Below are 22,239 nucleotides of genomic sequence, written 5' to 3'. Positions count from 1 at the left end.
ACTCACACATTCAACAAATGGATACTGAGCTACTTCCTCATGATGGGCACTCAGGGTCTAGTAGAGGCATGGTCAGCAGCTTAGCAGGTGGCCACCAAAAACCTCTCTTGGGCCACTAGCCCTGTGTACCAGCTAGGAAGATAAACCCCCAGAGCAAGTAGAGAGGGATTCTCTGGAATGAGTTCAGACCCCCACAGAAGTAGCAGGGATTTCCACTCCATGTTCTTGGCTGGTTGGTCTTGGTGAATCAATTTCTGTGATCAGGCCATGAAAAGGGTCAATGATGTGGATTGGGGATATTGCTCAGTTGATAAAGTGCTGTTGTTCAAAGCATCAGGACTTCAATTTAGATCACCAGCACCCATGCAAAAGCCAGGTATGGTGCATGTGTCCACAACTTCAGCAATGAGGAGATGGAGACAGACTGATTCCTGGAGTTTATTAGCTAATGTAGCCAAATTGGTGAGGTCCCAGTTCAATAAGTGATCTTATCTCAATATATATATGGTGGAGGACTGGGTGTGATGGTATGCACCTTTAACCCCAGCACTCAGGAAGTGAAGGCAAGCAGATCTCTATGAAATCGAGGCCAGCCTGGTTGACATAATAAGTTCCAGACCAGTTGGAGGTATACAGAGATCCTGTCTCAAACAAAATAAACCAAACCAAACCAAACAAAACAAAACAAGGTGGAGGGTGATTGAAGGAAACACCTGACACAGACCTCTGGCCTCCACACATGTACACACAGACCAGCATGCACATGTGCACACACCCACACAAATGCATTCCCTTCCCCTGCACATATATACATATATACACATACACAAAAGGGCCAATGGTCAGTTGACTGTGGAGACTAGTGAAGGGTAGAGAGTTGCCCCTGTGGATTGGGAAGCCTGGGAAGGAAGACCAGGTTCTATCAGGAACACATTGTTGGGGTGGCAGGTGGGGAACAGGAAGCAAGGGACATTGGATCAGAATTTTTGTGCATCTTCACCTGGGGACACTGAATCTAAATTCTTTGCACCTTCAAGGGTGAGGAAACAGAACCCATGTTGATTTTTCTCTCTCTATTAAGACCACAGCTGTCGCCCAGGGCAGGGAACAGCATCAAAAATGACTCTGAAGTCTTCACAAAAAAGACTCTGTAATGGCAGTGCCTGGGTTTGGGAGCCTCCGTGTGACACAGCTACACTTGTCTCTGGAGACAGAAAGTGCCTGTGTGTGTTACAGCCCCTCTTCATCCGGCAGACCCCAAAGGAAGGGGTTAGTGGGCCCTAAATGCATTTGAATACTCTGCCATGCTTGTAGGATTCTAAGGTTCACATTCACTATAGCTTCTGCTAAAAGACATGATAAGTAAAACCAGTCTTTCAGAAAATGTCAGTTAAATGTGTTTTCTATACCACACAGTAGTAGGCTCAGGAAGACTGGGAAAAAAACACACTCCCCAAAGACAGAAGCCTCAGATACTCTAGCAAACTTCTAGGATTTCTCTTTGTGTGTGGTGTGTGTATGTGTGTGTGTGTCTGTCTGTCTATGTGTCTTTGTGTATCTGTGTGTATTCATGTAGACACCAGATGGCAACCTCAGCTATCATTCCTGAGGTGACATCCAACTCAGGTTTAAAAAAATTAATTTATTTTAATTTTTTACGAATATGACTTTTGCCTGCATGTATGTAAGTGCACTCATATCATGCAATGTCTGAAGAGGCCAGAATAGGGCATCTGATCCCCTGGAACTGGAGTTATGGATAGTTGTTAGCAGCCATATGGGTGCTGGGAACTGAACCTGGGTCTTCTGCAAGAGCAGTCAGTTTCTTAACTACTGAACCATCTCTTCAGCCCCCCACTTCGTTTTTTTGAGGCAGGGTTTCTCACTGGCCTGAAACTCACTGACTAGGGTAAGCTGTTTGGCCTGTCTCCACCTCTCCAGTACTGGGATTACAGATGTGTGCCACCATATTGACTTTTTTCATTTTGTGTGTATATGTGTGTGTTTTTTGTTTTGTTTTGTTTTGTTTTGTTTGTTTTTTGAGACAAGGTCTTCTTGTAGCCCCAGCTGGCCTGGAACTCACTATGTAGACCAGGCCGGTCTTGATCTAACAGAGATCCACCTGCCTCTGCCTCCTGAGTGCTGGGATTAAAGGCATGCACCACCATGTCCGGCTTTGTGTATTCAAGGGTTCATGTACTTGTGCACTCACATGCCAATGCAGACATGTGGTGGTCAGAGGAAACTTGTTAGATTCAATTCTCTCCTTCCATATGTGTCCCAGGGATTGAGTTCAGGTTGTCAGGCTTGACAGCAAGTACCATTGAACCATCTCAGTAGCCCTGTAGTCTTTAAAATGTAGGAGGGTATACCTTTCAGAATCCTTACCCCTGTCTTTCCATGCCTTGTGATTGGGCTGCTTGCTTTTCTAAAACTTGGGCTAATGCACTTTGAAGCACACAGCTGTCACTGAGGTCACAGGCAAGGTCCTGGGCTTTCTTTTCCTGGTAGTAGCCAGGTTGTTCTGTGTCGAGTCACAGGTGGTGTTGATCACTTGACATCCCCTTTGCCTCCCACAGGCACCTCTGCCGGCCTTGCCACAACCATGAGAAGGCCAAAGGCCTGGGCAAGTTCATTTGCCAGCGGTGTCACCTGGCCATTGATGAGCAACCCCTCATGTTCAAGAATGATGCCTACCACCCAGACCACTTCAACTGCTCCCACTGTGGGTAGGTTCCTAATCCCAACCCTGTGGGGGATAAGCAATCCAGGCTGTCACAGAAGAGGGCTGCTGAGAACCACCCCTCCCCCTCAACCAACCACCACCCAGGTAGGCAGAGAGGGTGCCTAGTGTATGAGACACAGAGCTATGGGGGCAAGCGGGGTGAGGTGGGAAACTCCTCTATCCAGGGATCTGTTCAGGGGCACTTATGACTGGGGCGGGGGGAGGTAGCATAAGGGGCAGCCCCTGAATTACAGGACTCTGATTGAGATGGAACAGAGAGTAAGGTGTAGAATAAATACATAAGGTTGGTGCTGATGTTGGAGAGGGGAGGAAGAAAAGAGAGAAACTGCAGATCCCCACAGGATCCTCTGGGTCCATTCTTGCCCCAGACACCCAGTCTGCTTTGCAGGGGGATGGTAGGAGAAAGGAAAAGGACCTTTTTCTCAAGAGGTTAGCTGGAGAGAACACAGACACCCTTTGGCAGGCTTAGGCAAGAATTCTGTGCCCTGGGGCCTGTCTGGGGTGAACACAGGAAGTTTACAGAGACCAGAGATCACAGCAAGCTGGGTTTAACAAGAGCATGGCCTTAGGCACAGTATCCAGGGTAGGGGGCTGCTATGACCCTGCAGAAAGGCAGGGGCTACCAGCCCTGACTGGGCTTTGTGCCGTCTTCCAGGAAGGAGCTGACCTCTGAGGCCCGAGAGCTGAAGGGGGAACTCTACTGTCTGCCTTGCCATGACAAGATGGGTATCCCCATCTGTGGGGCCTGCCGCCGACCCATAGAGGGCCGTGTGGTCAACGCACTGGGCAAGCAGTGGCACGTGGAGGTGAGCTGGGCAGTGGGACATGGATCAGGTTAAGAAGTTGTGGAGTTCACAGCCCCTCCACACCTTAGCCCAGGCTATACACTGGCTGGTTCCTAGTGAAGGCCTTTCTCTGGGTGCAGCCTCTCCTTGCTCTGGCTAGGGGCCCCATGGGAGCCAGAAGACCAGAGCCCACAGGCCATGATCAAGCAGCCATACTTACCTTCCCCTTTATCTCTCCTGGCACTCTAGAGGATTCTTGAGTCAGGAGCAAACCTTGGCCACTGTCTGTACACTGTGGGTATGGAATGTAAAGCTTGCTACATGCATAGCCCCATACAGACATAGAGCTGGTGGGTTCCTTGTTTAGCTGAGCTCTCCCCCTGGGCCTGAGCACTCTTATAGACACACTTAGAAAGAATACTTGCATTCCCAGTGACCTAGTCATCTCTGTATCCAAAAGTGGTGCCTTGGGTGGGCTGGTGGAGGTCCTGTGAAAGGCTAGAGGCTGTGCTGCCCTGACACAATCTCTGGTTTCTCTTTCGTCTGTATCCTCACATGCTAAACAGGACAGAGGATGCTTCTTATGGTCTTTGGGCTTTTGGTGGTCATGGGGGAGCTCACAGGAGGTACTGCTGACAGCATGACAACTCCACCTGGGAGGACTCACGACCTGTTTGCCAAGAAGGATCCTAGTGACACAAAATGTCATTGTGGTGTGTTCAAGGGAGAGCAGGAGGGTTAGGAATGTAGCTCAGATGGCAGAGTACTTACCTAGTACTCAAAAAGCCCTGGGTTTGAGCTCTAGCACTGTATCAAACAGAGCATGGTGCCACACATCTGTAATCCAACCACTTGGGAGGTGGAGGCAGGAGGATCAGGAATTCAAGGTCATCCTTGACTACAGAGCAAGTTAAAAGCCATTCTAGGCTATGTAAGACCTTGTCTCCAAAAAGAGAAAAGAGAAAAAAGAGGAATAAGGCCAGCTGATCCCAAGGTATCCATGCTGGTGTGAGCTCTTCTGTCCAGCTAGGAGCAACAACCTCTGCTTACTGTCTCCTGGGGTCCTTATCCAACCCTTATGTCTCCTGATTACCCCCTCTCTCCAGCACTTTGTCTGCGCCAAGTGTGAGAAGCCCTTCCTGGGGCACCGACACTACGAGAAGAAGGGTCTGGCTTACTGTGAGACCCACTACAACCAGGTAAGGCCTGGGATAGAGCTTGCAAAGACGCAGGGCTGGAGAGCATTTGGGGGCCTTGGAACCCCAACGGAGTGGGGCTGTCACGACAGTAGGAGGGTCCATGAACAACAACTGGGAGCCTACTGTGAGTACCAGAGGCTAAGCCTGTGTGCTCAGGCCTTGGGTCTAAGCTTAGTGTCTTGAAGCCTGTATGTAAGAGATATGGGTTGCTCTTTCCTTGCAGTGTCCTCATTTGATAAATGAGCCCCTGTGGCCCCAGAGGTTGATGTGGTAGGGTCCCACCCTGGCCCTTGCCCTTGAAGGACTTTAGTAGGATGGGCAGTTGGGGATCAATGTCCTAGCCTGTGGCCCTCCCCAGGCAGCGCTTCCCAGCGGTGCCTTCAGGAAGGGCTCAGGGGTATGTGATGCCCATGACCAACATGATATTCTGCTCTGTCCACAGCTCTTTGGCGATGTCTGCTACAACTGCAGTCATGTGATTGAGGGCGATGGTGAGGCCTTTCTGTCCATAAGCCCCCACCCCCACCCCAGCCCTGGCCTCCTTAGGCTGTGGGTTCCGCAGCTGTAGGCCCAGCTGTCTCTGGCTTTGTACAACTGGGCCTGCAGCTGGTCTAGGTGGGGCCTACTAAGCCCCCATCTACCCTCACAGTGGTGTCAGCCCTCAACAAAGCCTGGTGTGTGAACTGCTTCTCCTGCTCCACTTGCAACAGCAAGCTCACCCTGAAGTGAGTAATGGGGGGCCCTGTGCAGCTCTGTTTTCTACAGTCTGCCTTTCCAGAACACCAGCCTTCCGAAGGCCCTGGGGGTATGGGAGGCAGGGGCAGCCATGCAGAAGGGGAAGACCCAGGGACCCCAGGACATGGTGAAGAGGCAGTAAAACACTACAAGGACTCTGGGCTCTGAGGGAAGGCATTCTGGCTCAAGGAACAGCATAGGTAAAAGCAAACATGTCAGATGGCTGACTCTCCCAGGAAGCCTAGGGAAAAGGTAACTGGAGATATGAGAGGTGAGGTGGGGCTCAAGCTTTGAGGAACAACAGGGAACCATAGAGGGTACTGGAGAGAGTAGGAGGGAAGTGGGGCCTTGAGGCTCAGGGCTTTGTCTGCAGGAACAAGTTTGTGGAGTTTGACATGAAGCCAGTGTGTAAGAGATGCTATGAAAAGTTCCCCCTGGAGCTGAAGAAGAGGCTGAAGAAGCTGTCTGACCTGACCTCCCGCAAAGCCCAGTCCAAGTCTGTGGATGTCAACTCAGCCTGAAGGCCCTTGGCCTCCTGTTACCCCCTGCCTGGCTCCCTGCAGGCCACCTCCCACTTTGCTCAGTCCCTGTCCCTTTCCTTACAGGTTCCCCACCTCTCCCTCCCCCTTTCCCTTCTCCCCTCTCTTTTCCACCCCTGCCCTCCTCCCTTTCCACCTCTTGCCCTTCCCCTTCCCCACCCTAGCATGTCACCCTTTCTTTCCCAGTCTGCCCTGGCTACATAGTAGTCTTGTGTGCTGAAGCCTGGCCCACAGCTCATAGCCACTTCTTCCTATGCCTACAACCTCCAGGAACAGGAACAAATTGGGGCCAAGATTACCTGCCACTTGTTTGGACCACAGATCCCAGCCTGACACTTATCTTTTCCACTCTTCTGGGGAAATCTCAGCCTCAGAATGATCCTTGAACTAGGCAGCTGCCCCAACCCTAGGCCAGCACCATGCTGATGGAAGCCTCTTGGGGGGCACCCTTCAATCACTGAACCATATCAGGTCCCTGTGCCCACACATGGCCAGCAAATCTAGCCACCCCTGCAATGAACCAGATGGAGGGCTGAGGTCCATTGCCTCTACCACGGAGAGACCTTGCAGAAAACTTTCCCAGACTGTCCATGATGGATCAGGGCCCACTTCCAGGGGGATATTCCCCAGGCCAGCTCAGACTTGGCAGTGGCCTTGTACTTGCACAATGAAGGCTGATTCATAAATTGGGAGTGCCTGTTGTGGTTTGTGGAGGGTGTGGAGGAGGTAACACGGCAGCCCCAGCTGGGGATGTCCAACATTCAGAGACAGAGCTCCTGGGGAGTTTCAGGCTTCTCAGACTGCTGCCACCAGGATTTGTAGACAACACTATCCAGGACCCCTCAGGCCTGGGTGGCCAATGCCCATGTCCACTGGCCTGGTAGGTGTGTGTGTGTGTGTGTGTGTGTGTGTGTGTGTGTGTGTGTGTCTCAGGGTCCATCAATGGGGTGGAGAAACAGGCCTCCAAGGCCCTGTCTAGTTCCTGTATGTACTTCCAACAGGCCTCCTGGGAGCAGAACAGGCAACCTGGTGACCCATAAGGGCAGGAGAAAAGTGTACAGAGGGGTCTGGAAGCAGAATCTCCAGGGAAGTCCTCTTCCCTGTCTGAGAAGGAAAGGAGGGAGGAGGCAGAAGGAGGGAGGAGGAAGGAGAGAGGGCAGATGAAATCATTCCTGGAGAGTGAAGTTGTCATCTGGTTTTGGGAGAAGTTACAATGCCCTTTGCTTTTTCTGGAAGAGAACCTCTGGTGGGCTAGAGCCTCCCAGGCCAGCTATTCAGCTGGCACCTACCCTCAGAGACACACTTTCTCCTTCTGCTAGGTGAATTTTTATTGAGCATTACAGGGAGCCATCCACTGCTGACCAGGAGACTTGAAACCTTCATTGGCCTCTGTAGCAAGCACTCAGAAGGAGCCATTTGGGCTGCTGATGGGTGGGAAGGTGGGGAGACCAGTATGGACTTCTGTGTGCAGATGGGATCTGCTAAGGGTTGGCCAGGGCTGGAACCAGGGAGCCCCGCTGTTTGTTTACCACACTCAGAAGCTGCTGTACATATGAGGTCAGCAAGTCGTCCATCTTGTAGCCCTAGAGAGGACAGGGTGGGGTCAGAGGCTATGGGTACAGAGGGGCAGATGAACCCCTGGGGCAACAGGATGGAGCAGATGTGAGGAAGGAGGGCTCCCCCTGCTGGGGCCCTGCCACTCTGCCTTAGTGAGTCTAAGTCCCACCCTTTCTCCTCAGAATGGGCTGGGATAGCACAGTGCCAGCCTGAAGACCTCAGACATGGCTGCTGGCTGCCAGTCTTGGGGATGCATCAAGCCTCCCTGAAGGCCTTGGCTGGCCCAGCCTGGTCCTGGGAAGGCAGTCCCTCATGGTGAGTAACTTCCAGGTGGCAGTGAGGAATGAGAGCAGGAAGTCCCCAGTGCCTCTGGATGCTATGTGGCGATGGGAGATGGGGCCTGTACTCACCATAGAGGTCTCACACAGCAAGCGACTACTCTGGCCCAGGCTTCCCAGAGTCATGTGGAAGTAGGTGTTGCCACTGCTCCAGCTAGAGATCTTGGTGATGGGGTAGGTAGTCAGCAGCTCCTAGGGACAGAGAGACAATTGGCAGGAGCCTAGGCTTCAGGCTGGGTATGTGGAGAGTGACAGGAAGGCAGGCATCCTACCCCAGTGTAGGTGACCACAGCCCCACCTGTACATGCCCTGATGGTCTACCTTGGTCTTGGGGTGGATGAGTAGCACCCCATGTCGGTTGATGGCAATGAGGAGGATGTCTGGGTAGGAAGGCTCTGAGGTTTGCTAGGGAAGAAAGCACATAATGATCACAGACTAGCCTGGGGATCAGGCAGTCACTTTCTATTTTGTGTGTGCATTTGCATATAAAGGTGAATGTGTGTGTGGTTTTGTGTGCATATATGTGTGTATGTGTATGGAGTTTAGAGGTTGAGACTTTGGGTGTTGTTCCTCAGGTGTTGTCCACCTTTTTTAAAAAAATGTTTATTACTTATTTACATGCCAGGGTGTGCAAGTGGAGGTCAGTGGACAACTATGGGAGTTGGTTCGCTCCTTCTACCATGTGGTTCCAAGGGATTAAACTTAGGTTGTCAGCCTTGGTGGCAAGTGCCTTTTACCCACTTAGCCATCTCACTGGCCCCACCTTTTTATTTATTTATTTTGAGACAGGGTCTCTCATTAGCCGGGGATTCACCAAATGTGTAGGCTCTTGGGATCTGCCTATCTCTGCCTCCCCAGCACTGGATTACTAGTAGGCACCACACTTTTTTTTTTAAACATGGATTTTGGGGATCAAACTCATGTCCTCATGTTTGCAAGGCAAGCACTTTATCAACTGAGGTAACTCCTCAGCCCTCAAGTGGGCATTTTCTAGGTGGTCACCCAGGGCACAACCAGAACACACACATTCCTGACGACTAATATCCATTGGGCGCCCAACTGAGTGGGGCCTGTGTGTAGCAGAGGCTGGGCATAGGTCAAGGCCTACCTTCACCTCGAAGAATGCAGACCCAAAGGTGGGCCAGCGGCAGATCCACTTCAGAAAGGCTACTTTGGCTTCCGCCACTGTCTTGTCTTTGTGTTTATCACACTCCAGAAGGAGGCTCTGAGAGAGGAGAGGGCCATTGAGGACCTGGGCAAGATGCTCTGCCCAGGCAGGGCCTTCCATACATGGTGTGGAAATCCAAGGTCTCCAAGACCTGGGCAAGAGCAATGCCCCTCTACCCAGAAGTCAGTGCAGGGGTGGGACCTCAGCACCACTGTGGACTGGGCAGGGAAAGGCAAGGTACAGGTAACCCACCTCCCATGCTCACCAGCCTGCCCATCAACCCAGATCCCATCAAGAACCTTTTTCCATTCCTCCGAGGACATAAGGCGTGTGAGGTTCTGAGGCACCAGTTCCTTCAGGATCTTGGGGATACTAGTCAGTTGGGACCGGTCATTGTCAAACTGGGCCTTGTAGATGAGGCCTGCTAGGTGGACAGCATCCTCCCGAGAGCACTTGTGAAACCCACGCAGGTACTTGGGTAGCTCCTGAGTGGTGGACATGCTAGGCCTCAGGCTGCTGGCCACCCCCTACTTTTACCCACATGTCACAGGAGCCTGGGATGTTAGCCTCCCTCATTCTGGAGTGACTGAGCAGGCCAAAGACGATGGCCCTCAGGGTAGGGATACTGTTCAGGGGAGTGACCCACAAGTGAGGACTCCCTGACATTGTGCTTTGGTGACCATGGACTTTGTCCACATGGAGTTGGCCTTTCGAGGCATGGGCTGGTGTCCTAGGCATCAGCCTATTGTGTGAGCCCCTCGCCCACTGTCATGCCTCAGATGCCACTGCAGGCCCTGTCCCCAGAGCTGTGCTCTTCTGTCCCTGAAACCCTCAGGGGCTTGGCCTACTCACTTCATGGGTGAAGTGAGTTGGTGGTGCTTAGGGCAAGGCAACTCCACCCCCACCACCATGTTTCAGAGTAAGTTTGGGATAGGATGAGAATGGCCCTTGTGACTCCAAGAGGTACCTGGTGGTAGTGGAGTATGGTGTCTGAATTCATGTCCTTCCCTGGGGTCACACTGAACCACAATTTTCGCATGAAGAGCACCTGGTAGGGAAGTGTCACAGAGGCCCCTGGGAGAGGGGCGGCAGTGGGCACCAAGCCTATCCCAGCAGGCTCCCTGGCCCACTGCTGAAGCAGACACTCCTAGCCCTCACATGGCTTCTGCTGCCTAGCCTGGAAAGTCCCTGTCTCTTGCTATTCCTGGCCCTTGACTCCGCCTCATTGAACAGTGTAGGAGCTGCCTCCTCCAGGAATGTTTCTGGGCATCCCCTACCATGGGGTAAAGACCTGGGCTTCCTCTATCATCCTGAAGTAAGCTAGTCACTTGCATGTCTGGGGGCGTACAGGAGTGAGTGGATGAATGATAAGTGGATGGATGGATGTGTGAATGAGCAGATGAACCTGGACTGTGTAGGCAATGTAGGAGGCAGGCAGCCTATCCTGCCTCTCCACCCCAGCCACCCATTCCACAGAGACACCCTTCTCACCTTCTTTCTGGGGTTTATTTTTCTTTACCCAGTCAGACACCTGCCTCAAGCTGTCAAAGAAGAAGTCTCCTTCCTTCTGGCTGATGACCTAGGAGAGGGGGCAGAGGCACACGTGGAAGCTTCCAGGGTGTCTCCTCCTGGTAGACCCCATGAAGCTGGGTCCAGCAGTCATTTGCTTTGGCCTGGTAGGCTGGGAGTTGACCAGCAGTTGGCGGGGGGCTCTGAAACTCTAGCCCCTCCACTCCCTTCACCCTGTCAGCTCTACCTTTGCACTGTGGGATCTGGCCTAGCACAACATTGCTGGGAAGACTGAGGTTCACTGGGTATGGAAGACCTTCCCATACGTGAGTGCCTTGCTCCACCCTTTGGCCCACCAGGCTGTTCACCTTGTCTGTGATCTTGATGAAGAGGCTGCAGCCCTCCCAGGATGCCAGCTGAAGCCTGGTGGCAATGCCCTCACACACGTCTCGTACCCGGCTGCTGCTGCTCACCTCCATCGTCTGCACAGAGAGGTGGCAGGTGAGGCCCAGGACCTAGCTTGGGTCAGAAGGCTCCCCACACCACTGTTCTGGAGTACAGCCCTGTGCTGGTCAATTCTCAACTTGACACAAACCTAGATGTACCTGGGAAGAGTGACTCTCAACTGAGAAAATGCCTCCATAAGATTGGCCTGTGGCCATGTCTGAGAGGCATTTTCTTAATTGCTAATTAATGCAGGAAAGTCCAGCCTGCTGTAGGTGGGGCCTTTCCTAGGCAGCTAGGACTGGACTGTATAGGAAAGGTAGCTGAGCAAGTCACAGACAGCAAGCCAGTAAGCAGTATTCCTCTATGGTCTCTGCTTCAGTTCCTGCTCCAAGTTCCTACCTTGTGTTCATATGGGTATGTATACATGTTGCAAGTATGTGCACATGTACATGTGTGTGCATATGTGTAAAGGTCAGAGGTCAATGTCAGGTGTCTTTCTTAATTGCTCTTCATATTATTATTATTATTGGTCTTGTTTTGAAATAGGGCCGCCCTGTAGCCCCAGCTGGCCTGGAACTCATTATATAGACCAGACTGGCCTTGAACTCACGGAGATCTGCCTGCCTCTGCCTCCCGAGTGCTGGGATTGAAGGTGTGCACCACCATGCCTGGCTCTTCCTATTTTTTGAGGCAGGGTCCTTCACTGAACTTGAAGCTCATCCCCTTAAGCTAGGCTTGACTGGCCAATAAGCTCAAGGGAATCTCTGCTTCCCCAGCACTGGATTTCCAGACATGTGTGCTAATGAGCCCAGCTTTAATATAAGGGCCAGGTCCTCATGCTTGCAGGCAAGTACTTTACTGATGGAGCCATCTCCCTAGTCTTGCTTCTGCTTTTGTAACCTTGGACTGGCTGTGCTCTGTCCTGAGGACAGACTGCCAGTCACATGCCACACTGCTTAGTTATAGCTCTTACTTTCCTGGCCCAGGCTAGACCCAGAAAGTCTGACCTTTTGGACTTTTCTTGTGACTTTACAGTCAGGCACTTTCATTACAGGGATTCAATTGTATCCAAGCCACAGAAGCCCATGTGGTACAGTGGAGTGTGTGAGGGTGGCCTCTTTGTCACAGCCAGGGCCAGGTGATCTCCCACCTGCTGCCTGTCTCCTCTGCTTTCCCAAGCACTAAGGGCAAGTTCTGGATCCAAAGCACATGGCTTCTGTTCACCATAGAAGCTTCCAGGAATTCTCAAGCTTCCAGGAGTCAACCTTGCCCACCCTTCTGGCTTCCTTTCTCTTTCCTTCTTGGCCTGGAATCCTAATTCAGACCTTTGGAGCAGTCTTTACTTTTAGCCACACTGGCAACATCCTACAGCTCCTTAACTCAGGGCAGTGGGCAGTGTTCCCTTGTGCTGGCCAAGAGCACGGAGGCATGCAGGCTACCAACCAGATGGGGGTAGCTGGAACCTTGAAAATGGCTCCATTTTGGTGAACAAGGAGCACACTGGGACAGTGGGAGTATGCCTCACAGACTATTGAGGCCTGAGACTCTGTGGACGCCAGGCCCAACACTCACCTCAGTGGTGGCATTGGGGAGGTAAATCTGGTGGCGTATTCGGGAGACATTCTGTTCAGCAGTTTTCACCTCCATATGATGTGGGGGTTGCTTCCGAGGTCCTATCCTGAGTGGGACAGAGCATGCCACAATGCCACCCTTGTCATCCTGCACCCTTCCCAGCTACCAACTTCCTTCCACTGGGGACCTTAACCTAGTGCTGGAAACAAGAATCCCCAGTGACCAGAGCAGGAGTCAGGTGGGTTCTAGCTCTCCACACTTCCCAGGGATTGCCTCTGCCTGGTAGGCTCTATATGTGACCCTGGGGAAGGCCATGATAGAGATGAACTGAGTCCTACCTCCCATGACTGCAAGAAGGCTGGGGACATGTGGGAAGGCACTGCTGGATGTGGCACTGTGGGCAGGGCTGGTATGTTCTTATTCTTAGAGGTTAGGGCATTGGGCAGGGGACACCCAGTGGGTCCAGTGAGGCTTCAGAGGATGCCACCTCCCTCCATTACTGCAGTTACATGTAGTCACTCATGCCACTGTCAGCCCACACTAGCCCATGGCCTAGGCCAACACAGAGAAGGCAGGAGACAGCCTAGGAAGACCCTCTTGATAGTGGCAGGGAGGAGGGAGATGGCACAAAGGTTGTGGGGGTGGTGAGCCTCTGACGTCAGTCACCCTGGGCTGGGCTGAGGTGTCTGGGTTATGCTAGGCCACCAGTTGGCTCTTCTGTTCCCTGAGTGAGCAGAAGTGAGGCAGGGGAGCCACAGATAAGATGGCCACTGACCCTGCCTGAAACATTTCTGCCAACCCAGTGCCTTCCGGGCTTCCTGCCCTCTCCTTCTGCTAGCTCCAACCTGGTCCCACCTTCTCAGACTTCTATCAGCTGACTAGGGACCATGAGCTCCCACAGGGCTGGGTCCTTGTGAACCCCAGCTGAGTTGGTCCAGGGCAGGTGCTCACCTTAGGACTCTCTGGAGCCGGCGGCTGCAGTCAGGGGCCAGCAACTTTTTCCTCCGGGAGTCTATGAACTTCTGGGCATGGGGTAGCAGCACCTTGCCAGGGGGAAAGAGACCTGTGCAGAGCCACAGCAACTGCCAGGCTCGCTCTTCACTGAACCTGTGGGATGATACTCATCAGTGGGAGGGTTCTTTTCTGTGCCCAGGCCAGCCAGGAACCAAGGAAGCAGAGATTGAACATCTGTGGGTTTGGGGGTCTGAATGGGGAGTGGTACAGTGGACACCAGTAAGGCTACATGGTGCCAGCCTGCAATCCAGCTGCCCAGTGCAACAGGATACATTCATGCCTTGAAAACAGGAGGGGTGCCACTATGCCCATTTTGCGGAAACAGGTTCAGAGAGGCCATAGTCTGCCTAGGTCACACAAAGGAAGGGTGACAGTAGGCAGGGTACAGGGAAGGATTGCCCCTTCTGTGTTGACCATACACAGACACTAGCAGAGCATACGGGGTTCCTGGCCTTTCCATGGCTGCTTTGGTTGCCAGACAGGCATCTAGTCCCATGTGCCACTGCTCTCCCTTGAACAGCGGCCTCACCCAGGGCCTAGGACAGGAGGCCATGCCTTGGCTTGGCTCACATCTTGGCAGACCTGATGGAGTTGTGTGTCAGCTGCTTCAGGATCTGGCAGTAGAGCTCATCCTGCAGGGCCGGGTCCTGCAGGGCTGGGGAGAATATCTGGTCTGTGAGCTCCAGGCTTTGCCAGGCCTGCCGGGAAGGGTAGTCGCCCGTGTACTTGAGAATGGGTGTGGCTGTCAAGGAGAACAGTGCTGGGGCAGCCACAGGCTGAACCTCCATCAGAGTTCTGACCCTAGCCCCAGAACCCCCCTCTGGACCTTGACCTGGGTCCTGCACTGACATCTTGCCAGGGCCTGGTACTGAGCTCAAACATCCTTGCAGCGAGCTGAGTTCTGGCTCTGCCCTGGGCTCTCTCAGGAGAGGCTTGACTCTTCACAGGCAGTTGTGGATCCTCAAGGGGTTCTGGGTAGCTATACCCCTAGGCCTGCCTGCAGCCAGGGCAGATTGGTGGGAAGGATATCGAGGAAGATCTGGCAGGCGATGTCCCGCAGGTTGGCTTTGTCATAGACATGCTTGAGCAGGGGCTGGCGCAATGGCTCTGGGGAGTAGGCCCACAGAGGGTTCCGGCTACGCGCCAGGGGCATTGTGGCCCTGCTGACAGTCTCCTTCTCTGGGGCCCTGCCAGGAATGGAGCCAGAACCTGCATGAAGGCCTGGCCTAAGGCTTTCTCTGCCCTTGTTTGACCTCCCAGGGTGGCTATGGGAGAGTCCAAGAGGCCCCTGCCCTTCCATCTGCCTCTCCTGGCCCCCCTGGCCCCAGTCTCCTCCCAGCCCTTGGTGTGGGCAGCGCACACCTGAAGAACTGGTAGGAGAACTCCTCCAGGGTGTATGGTGTCTCTGTGGGCTGCTCCTCAGATGGGGGCTCTGAAGCCTGCCCCTCCTGAGCTGCCACCTTCCGCTTCTCTGGTGACATGGCCAGCAAGCTCTGCAGGGGACACAGGCATGTGGTTGCCCAGGATCTATTGTCTACAAGGTCTATCTCATAGGTTCCTCCCAGCCTGGCTGCCTCAGTGAGTTGGGAAGGGGCAGAGTTGGGAAGGGTGATAGGGCTTCACCTGCTGTATGACCCAGGCCAAGCTGATTCTCTGAGCCTCTTTTCTTTCTTTTAACAGAATCAGCATCAATGGCCATGGAGCCCATCCTTCTCTGTTCTGAGCATGGCCACTCTGACTCTCTCAGCCCTTCAGCTACCCTTCCCTAAGACACCTTTGCTCAGGGACCAAGGAGCTGCTTTTGATGGCAACCCTGAGTCACAGGTTCAGGGAATATACTAGACACTTGAATGTGCATGTTATAGAGCCTAGCTTGCTTGCTCCTCTCTTCCCAAAGAACTGCCCTTGGGTCTGGGTGTCCTTGGGGCAGGGGGAGATGTGGACACCTGGACAGGGACTGGGGAAGGTTGAGTTTGTCTCAGGATACACAATTGTAGGAGGAAGGGAACACCCACTTATTGAGCACCTACTAAGTGCTGAGTGTGGTGCTCTGTACAAATATGCTGACTTCACAGCCATTCTATGGCCTATGGGGATTGGCAGAACTACCCTAGTGTCCAATAGCTCTCTACAAGGAGGGGTGTGGGTGGTGAGTGAGGCCCCATGCTAGGTATCTCAGGACCATGCCCACAGTGAGCAGAGGTGTGCTTCTGACATACCAGCAGCTGGGTTGAAGGCTTGGTGAGCGTGGGGATGGCATACAGGCAGGCCATGGGCACCATCCCTGTTTTGCCTGTCCTATCATTCTGGCCCTGGGCCCAGGTCTCGGAGACCAGCAACCCCTGCTTCTTGGTGAGGATCAATAAGTCCCCCTTCTTGAACGGCAGGAGGGTGGTATCATCTGCAGGTCCAGGTCACATGTAGAGATAAGAATGCCATATTTACTGAGGGCTTTGCAGGAGCCCCAGGCTGCTCTGGCATTTCAAGGATAGATTTGTTTGGTCTGGTTGATGAAGAAAGAGGCACAGAACTGTGGGCTCAAGGCCATTCTGAGAGGGTGTACTGGGTTGTCACCTGCTAAACCCTCATGAGAGGAGACCTGGGGAACTCTGACTATAGCCCAAGCCCAGGAGACCTCTGGGGCCTGACTATTAGGTAGGGCAGAAGACAGAGTGCATAGGCTGGTGGCCTCTATGCATGGCTAGAGTGCTGTGTGATCTCTGAGCCCATTTTCCTACCTGTAAGTCATAGGTGAGATTTCCTGAATAATTCTCAGTGAGAACTGATGGGAAACTGGATAATATATTCTGGGCAAATGCTTATTGCCTTTAAGAGTACCCACATAGCTTGGTGTACTGGAGCACATCTTTAATCCTAGAACTCAGGTAGGACAGGCAGGAAGATCTCTGTGAAATTGAGGCTAGCCTGGTCTACATAGTGAGTTCCAGGTTAGTTAGGGCTTCAGGGAAACCCTGTCTCAAATAACCAAAAGATGAAGAAGAAAAGATAGTGCCCACAGAACTCTTTCCTTTAAATTTTAACCAGTTTGACCATAATGCCTGTAATCAGACTAGGTAGCCAAGGTCTGGGGTCTGACCCTCACCCAAAAGCTCCAGTCCAGCACTTGCTAGAGTGCCTGCTTGCAGGGAAACTGAACTGTATGACCCTGGGCAAGCTACTTCCCTCTCTGAGCCTTTGGTTTGGTATCTGTAAAATGGAATAATGTGGTGACTGTGGGATGGGGTGCAAGTCCCTTCAGATGGGGGTGACTATGCAAACAAAGGTGGCCTTGAGGGTGTGTGAGAACTCTTCTTTTACCCTCTTTCAGATAGAGGCCTTGCTGAAAGCCGACCCCACAGCATTGTGACACTTGTGTCTCTGAGCTCTGCTCTGGGCCTTGTGGATTTAAGAGAGCTACACCTTTCTGCCAGTCCCACAATGCCCTCCCACCCCCAGCAGGCACCTGTGGCTTTCCTGTCCTGTAGGGCCATAGCGAACACGGACCTCTCCTTCAGGCCCCCCAGGAACAGAGCCACCAGCTCTGCGATGGCCACACTGCTGGGTGAGACAAACTCGTATTCTTCGTGCAGCGTTGACAGGAGCAGTTTCCGCTCACCTGGGGCTTCCCTGAGGGCACAGATGGTGTGGTATGACTTGGGGCCCAATGCCCTCTCGTTTTAGCACCCCAGCAGCCTCAGAGAAGGTGACCCTCTCATGCTGCAGATGAGAAAACAGCGGGGCTCCTTCGGGTTCCTGGAAGAGCCAGGTCTGAGTCCAAGTTGGTCCAAGTCCTAGGTGATGGACATGTGACCAACTGAACCCTGGGCCTCAGAGGCAGTGGGGGGTGCTAGGCCTTAGCTTGTAAGGCTGCTCTGGGAAGGTAATGAGGGATGTCACACAGAATGTTCTAGCTGAGTTGAGGCATCACTTCTGCTATGAGTTCACTCTGGAATCCTGGAGGGTTACCTAGCCTGTGTACCTCAGTTTATTCATCTGCCTAGTGGGTACAATGGTTAATATAGATTGTCACTTTGACAGGATCTAGATAACCTGGGAGACAAGCCTCTGAGCACATCTGTGAGGCAGTTTTTAGACCAGATTCATTGAGGTGGGAAGACCCATCCTATATGTGGTAGGCTGGGATCCTGGACTTAATAAGAAAGAGAAATGAGCTGAACACCAGCATTCATCTCTCTCTTCTTCCTGACCATGGATTCAATGTAACCAGCTGCCTCACATTCCTGATACCTTCCTCATCAATGATGAACTGTACCCTCAGAATGTGAGCCAAAATAAACCCTTCTTGCCTTAAATTGTTTTTGTCACATATTTTTGCATGGTAATAGGAAAGTTAGCTAACACAATGGGTGACACCATGAAGCTTTGGTGTTATGATTTATACAAGAAAGTGCTGGGCTTCAGGGAGTAGTGATCAGTGTGTTCCCAGTGTAGCCCACCAGTCAACATTATGATTAGGGCAACTCTGGTAGGGTGTGGGCTGGACTTCCCAGACAGTTCAGAAGAGTTTCTAGGAGTTCAGAACCCTGGAAGTGGGGTTCCCAAGACCTGTAGCTACTATGCATGCTGACTCTGTCCTTCCACCCCAGCCTGGCTCCTGAGGACAAGCCACCCCTCCTTTCTGCAGATCTGTCCTTGAGTCCTAGGTGTGTCTAAACCAAAGGCTCAGGTTGCAATTACAAGTGTACATCACCTCATCTGGCTCAACTTTTCCTCCTGGGCTTTTTTTTTTTTTTTTTTTTGTGTCTTTTGAGCCAGGGTCATGGTATGTAGCCCTGGTTCTGTGCGTGTTCTAAACCAAAGGGTTAGGTGCAAATTTAAGTGTACATCCCCCCATCTGGGTTCATTTTTTCCTCCGGTGTTTTTTTTTTTTTTTTTTTTTGGTGTCTGTGTGTGCGTGTGTATGTGTGCGTATGTGTATGTGTGTGTGTGTGTGTGTGTCTGTGTCTGTGAATGTGTGAATGTGTATAAGTGACAGACTTGGGGCCTACCTGTTGGTGACCAGACCCATGACTTCTGGGAAGGACAGCTCCAGCAGTATCTTCTCCCTCTGGTCCAGGAAGTAAATTCCTTTCCAGTTCACAGCCAAGATCAGCTGTGTCTTGGGAAGGCGGGGGCCTGGCCAGAGGATACCCAAGAGTGAAAGCCGTTCTAGCTACCATAAGCAGTTCCCTATCTGCCCCACCCCACACATCAGATGCCCTTACCAGAGATCGTGGTGACTTCAAAGAGCCGGGAGAAGAGCAGGGGCCACTGTAGACGGGCAGCATCTACTACCTGTTCCTGCACCTGTAGTGGTGTGGCTCGAGCCTGGGTATACAGTGCCTGTAGAGGGGATGACCCAGGGCATCATCTTCATCACCCCTGCCTCCCATCATTAATCCTCCATGTGTTCTAAGTGATAATTGGGTGGGTAATTCTGCAAAGCCTCTGCTTAAAGCAAAGCCAATGTCTGGTAAGGGATGCTTTGGGGATGGTCTGGATCAGGCCCAGTCCCACTGGACCCCAGAGATACCCCTGGAGGAGAGGCCTACAGATGGGTGGAAGGGTTTGTAGCATAAATGTCAGGAAGCAGAGACTGTCTTGGCATGGAGGCTCTGTGTGCCTGCATGTCCCTAGGCTAGATTTTATTTTATTATAATTACTATTATTTGCATGTGCATGTGTTCATGTTGTGTGTATTTGAGATTCAAGTGTACATGCATCTGTGTGTGTGTGTGTGTGTGTGTGTGTGTGTATGTGTGTATAGGCTAGAGGACAACCTTGGCTATCATTCCTTCTCTGACACCATCTACTTTGTTTTTTGAGACCAGGTCTTCCATCTGATGTGTGGGGTAGGGCAGATAGCGGCCTCATCAAGTAGACTAGGCTGACTAGGCTGACTGGCCAGCAGGCCCCAGGGATCTGCCTGTCTCTGCCTCTCAGTGCTAGGATTACAAGTGCACACCACCACATTTTGTTTTACACGGGTTCTGGGGATCAACTTAGGTCCTCATGCTTGTGTGGCAAGCACTTTACTGACTGAGCCATCTCCTCAGTCCCTTAAGTGGATTTAAAATATCTACCAAGGTCAGGTGTTTAAGGCTTGGTCACCAGTCTGGGCCACAGGTGGGAAGTGATGGAACTTTCAGGAGGTGGGGCCTAGTGGGAGGAACTGGGATCATTGGAGCTGTGTGCTTGATGGGAATATTGGGGTCCCCTACCTCTTTTCCTCTGTTTCCTGACTGCCATCAGGTGAGCTCCCTGCTGTGATATTTCTCCAAAAACAGTGGAGCCAAGTGACCATGGACTGAAATTTCTTCAACTCTGGGCCAAATACACTTTTGTTTCTTTTTGTTGGTGTTTTTGAGACAGGGTTTCATGTAGCCCAGGTTGACATCCAATCTGATTTGTAACCTAAGATGGCCTTGAACAGTATACTAATCTTTCACTTCTATTTTCCTAGTGCTGGGATTATAGGTATGCATCACCACATCTGGCTCAACCTTTCCTCTTGTTTTTGTGTGTGTGTGTGTGTGTGTGTGTGTCTGTGTGTATAATTTGTGTTCGTGTGTGTGTGTATCCGTATGTATATGTGAGTGTGGACCTGTGGGTGCCATGGTGAACATATGGAATCAGGGGACAACCTTGAGTGTTGGTCCTTACCTTCCACCTTGCTTGAGACAGGGTCTCTCTTGTTCCCTGCTATGTATACCAGGCTATCTACCCCCCCCCCCCACCAATCCCCAGCTACTAGAGATTCTCCTGTCTCTGTTTCCTATCTCCCTATGGGGCAAACTAGAATTAAATATGCTTGTGCTACTGTGCCTGGCTTTATGTAGGTTCTGGGGACCCAAACTCAGGTTGGCAGACTTGCACAGCAAGCACCTTACCTACCAAGGCATCTCCAAAGCCTCTTTTCTCTTTTTAAGTGAATTTCCCCAGGTATTCTGTCACAGCAATAGGAAACTGACTACCATGGTTTGTTGTTGTCAACACATGCCTGTAAGGGCTAGTTTGCTGTGTGTTCCTGGGTCCTGGGCACCTCTCTTCGGTTTTCTTCTTAGAGTTCTTCATATTTGGGGGCCTCTTGCAGGGACCTCTTCTTCCACCTTCCCTCTAATTCCTTCCTCCCTCTGGCTGGCCTCTTCCCTTCTTGATCCCTTCCTCTCTGTCTCTACTCTGCTATGTCTATAATGTCCCTCTAAGCTTCCTTTTCTCTGTTGGGTCAAATATTATTTCTCTTGTTCCTACTTTATAACATTCATGTACTGGCTTTAGGCATATAAATGGTCACATCATGTCTGAAGGATGACTTGGTATGTATCGTATCAAAGACTTAGGATGTTATGTTGGGTATGGTAGTACACGCCTTTAGCCCTGGCACTGGGAGGCAGAAGCAGGCTGTTCTCTGTGACATTGAGGCTAGCCCAGTCAGCATAGGGAGTTCCAGGCTACCCAGTCCTACATGCCTTAGTGAGGGAACACTGAGAAGCCTGGGAGAGGAGGAACTCAAGGGCAGGCCTGTGCTGGGGCCACATAACTGGGAGACAGAGTCAGCCAGACGCTTCAGGGCAGAGCTGTTTGGGACAAAGAGCCCCACCTGGAAGGAGGAGGGCTGGTAACAGAAGCCTGTGGAGAGGTGTTGAGCTGAAGGAAGCTTTTTGCCCCTTGAATCAGGGTTGTACCTGTAGTATTGAAACTTTGCAGTCCCTGGCATGTGGGAGTCTGTTTGGGAGGGGATACCTTCCTCTGCACACCTAGGGCTTCTCCCCACAAAGGAACTCCCGGGACCAAAGCACCCAAGCCTGCTGCAGACTGACCTTGGCGTGTGCTGCATTGATGAGGTTGACCCACTTCTCTGGAGTCTTGGTCCGGTACAGCTTGGAGGGGACACAGCTTGGCAGCAACTCCTGCACAGCCTCACTCCTCACTGAGGCCCCGAGCTTCATGTAGCAGTGACAGGCCAGTAGCTCTACCAGTTCTTCCTCCTGTGTGCCAGGGACAGTGGGGGTGTGTGGGGAAGTTGGGGGGGGGCAAGGGCCTACCATGTCCCACCCTGTGACTGCTCCTGCTCCAGCAAGTCACACGAGGCAGGACGCAGGAGCAGCCATCTATCCTGCCTTTCCCCAATAGCCCCCACATGCTCCAGCTGGTCCCTAACTACTCCTATGAGCAGCAGAGGACTTTGGGTAGCTTTGGCTTGGGTCCCATGGCCTCTCTGCCTGAAAACAAGGAAGATCCTCTTTGAGTTCCTGGGTGGAATCCCAACACTGTTGCCTTAAGTGAAGTATAGTCCTCCTTTGCCAAGAAGGCTCAGGAGCTGCCCCTTCCAGGAAGGTCTCCTGGACTGCTGTGGCTGCCAGACCCTAGACCAGGCTTCTGTGTGATGCTAGGTGTTTGTATCTTCAGAGTGCACCCCCCTCACCGTCCACCACCCTGACAGAGCTCTTAGCATTCTGTATTTCCCAGGTGTGGGCCTAGGGCTCTTGGAGGTGACAGGGCTTCTTAAGGCCATACTGCTAAGGGGGTAAGGAATAAGACTTGAGTGTAGGCACCTGGGCTCCAAGGCTGTGTATTATTATTATTATTATTATTATTATTATTATTATTATATTTATTTCTCTCTTTCT

General features: G+C 52.1%; 2 protein-coding genes across 4 annotated transcripts in view; one reads left to right on the top strand and one right to left on the bottom strand.

Annotated features, from left to right (window-relative positions):
- Positions 1–6,693, top strand: part of Lims2 (LIM zinc finger domain containing 2) — a 30,512-nt gene extending 23,819 nt beyond the window's left edge. For all 3 annotated transcript variants that reach the window (XM_017795317.2, XM_029558106.1, XM_008821996.2), the window contains 6 exons: positions 2,580–2,729; positions 3,402–3,552; positions 4,638–4,730; positions 5,173–5,221; positions 5,380–5,455; positions 5,839–6,693. In XM_017795317.2, the coding sequence (XP_017650806.1) occupies positions 2,580–2,729; positions 3,402–3,552; positions 4,638–4,730; positions 5,173–5,221; positions 5,380–5,455; positions 5,839–5,986 (667 nt within the window). In that variant the 3' untranslated portion in view covers positions 5,987–6,693. The remainder of the gene's footprint in view (positions 1–2,579; positions 2,730–3,401; positions 3,553–4,637; positions 4,731–5,172; positions 5,222–5,379; positions 5,456–5,838) is intronic.
- A 621-nt stretch (positions 6,694–7,314) lies between these two features.
- The window catches only part of Myo7b (myosin VIIB), an 88,488-nt gene continuing 73,563 nt past the window's right edge, over positions 7,315–22,239 (bottom strand). Inside the window, exons 31-48 of the mRNA XM_029558105.1 lie at positions 21,430–21,597; positions 18,835–18,952; positions 18,619–18,745; positions 17,073–17,236; positions 15,829–16,010; positions 14,972–15,102; positions 14,639–14,796; positions 14,192–14,345; positions 13,547–13,702; positions 12,596–12,701; positions 10,945–11,058; positions 10,559–10,646; positions 10,035–10,141; positions 9,367–9,552; positions 9,008–9,124; positions 8,221–8,304; positions 7,972–8,091; positions 7,315–7,587 (exon numbers count right to left, since the gene is read on the bottom strand). Coding sequence (XP_029413965.1) covers positions 7,486–7,587; positions 7,972–8,091; positions 8,221–8,304; positions 9,008–9,124; positions 9,367–9,552; positions 10,035–10,141; positions 10,559–10,646; positions 10,945–11,058; positions 12,596–12,701; positions 13,547–13,702; positions 14,192–14,345; positions 14,639–14,796; positions 14,972–15,102; positions 15,829–16,010; positions 17,073–17,236; positions 18,619–18,745; positions 18,835–18,952; positions 21,430–21,597 — 2,382 coding nt within the window. The 3' untranslated portion in view covers positions 7,315–7,485. The remainder of the gene's footprint in view (positions 7,588–7,971; positions 8,092–8,220; positions 8,305–9,007; positions 9,125–9,366; positions 9,553–10,034; positions 10,142–10,558; positions 10,647–10,944; positions 11,059–12,595; positions 12,702–13,546; positions 13,703–14,191; positions 14,346–14,638; positions 14,797–14,971; positions 15,103–15,828; positions 16,011–17,072; positions 17,237–18,618; positions 18,746–18,834; positions 18,953–21,429; positions 21,598–22,239) is intronic.

Source organism: Nannospalax galili, unplaced genomic scaffold (assembly GCF_000622305.1).
Source record: "Nannospalax galili isolate Female #2095 unplaced genomic scaffold, S.galili_v1.0 scaffold408, whole genome shotgun sequence".
Lineage (NCBI taxonomy): Eukaryota > Metazoa > Chordata > Mammalia > Rodentia > Spalacidae > Nannospalax > Nannospalax galili.
Note: the sequence above shows the minus strand (reverse complement) of the source record. Positions and strands in the feature narration are given on the sequence as shown.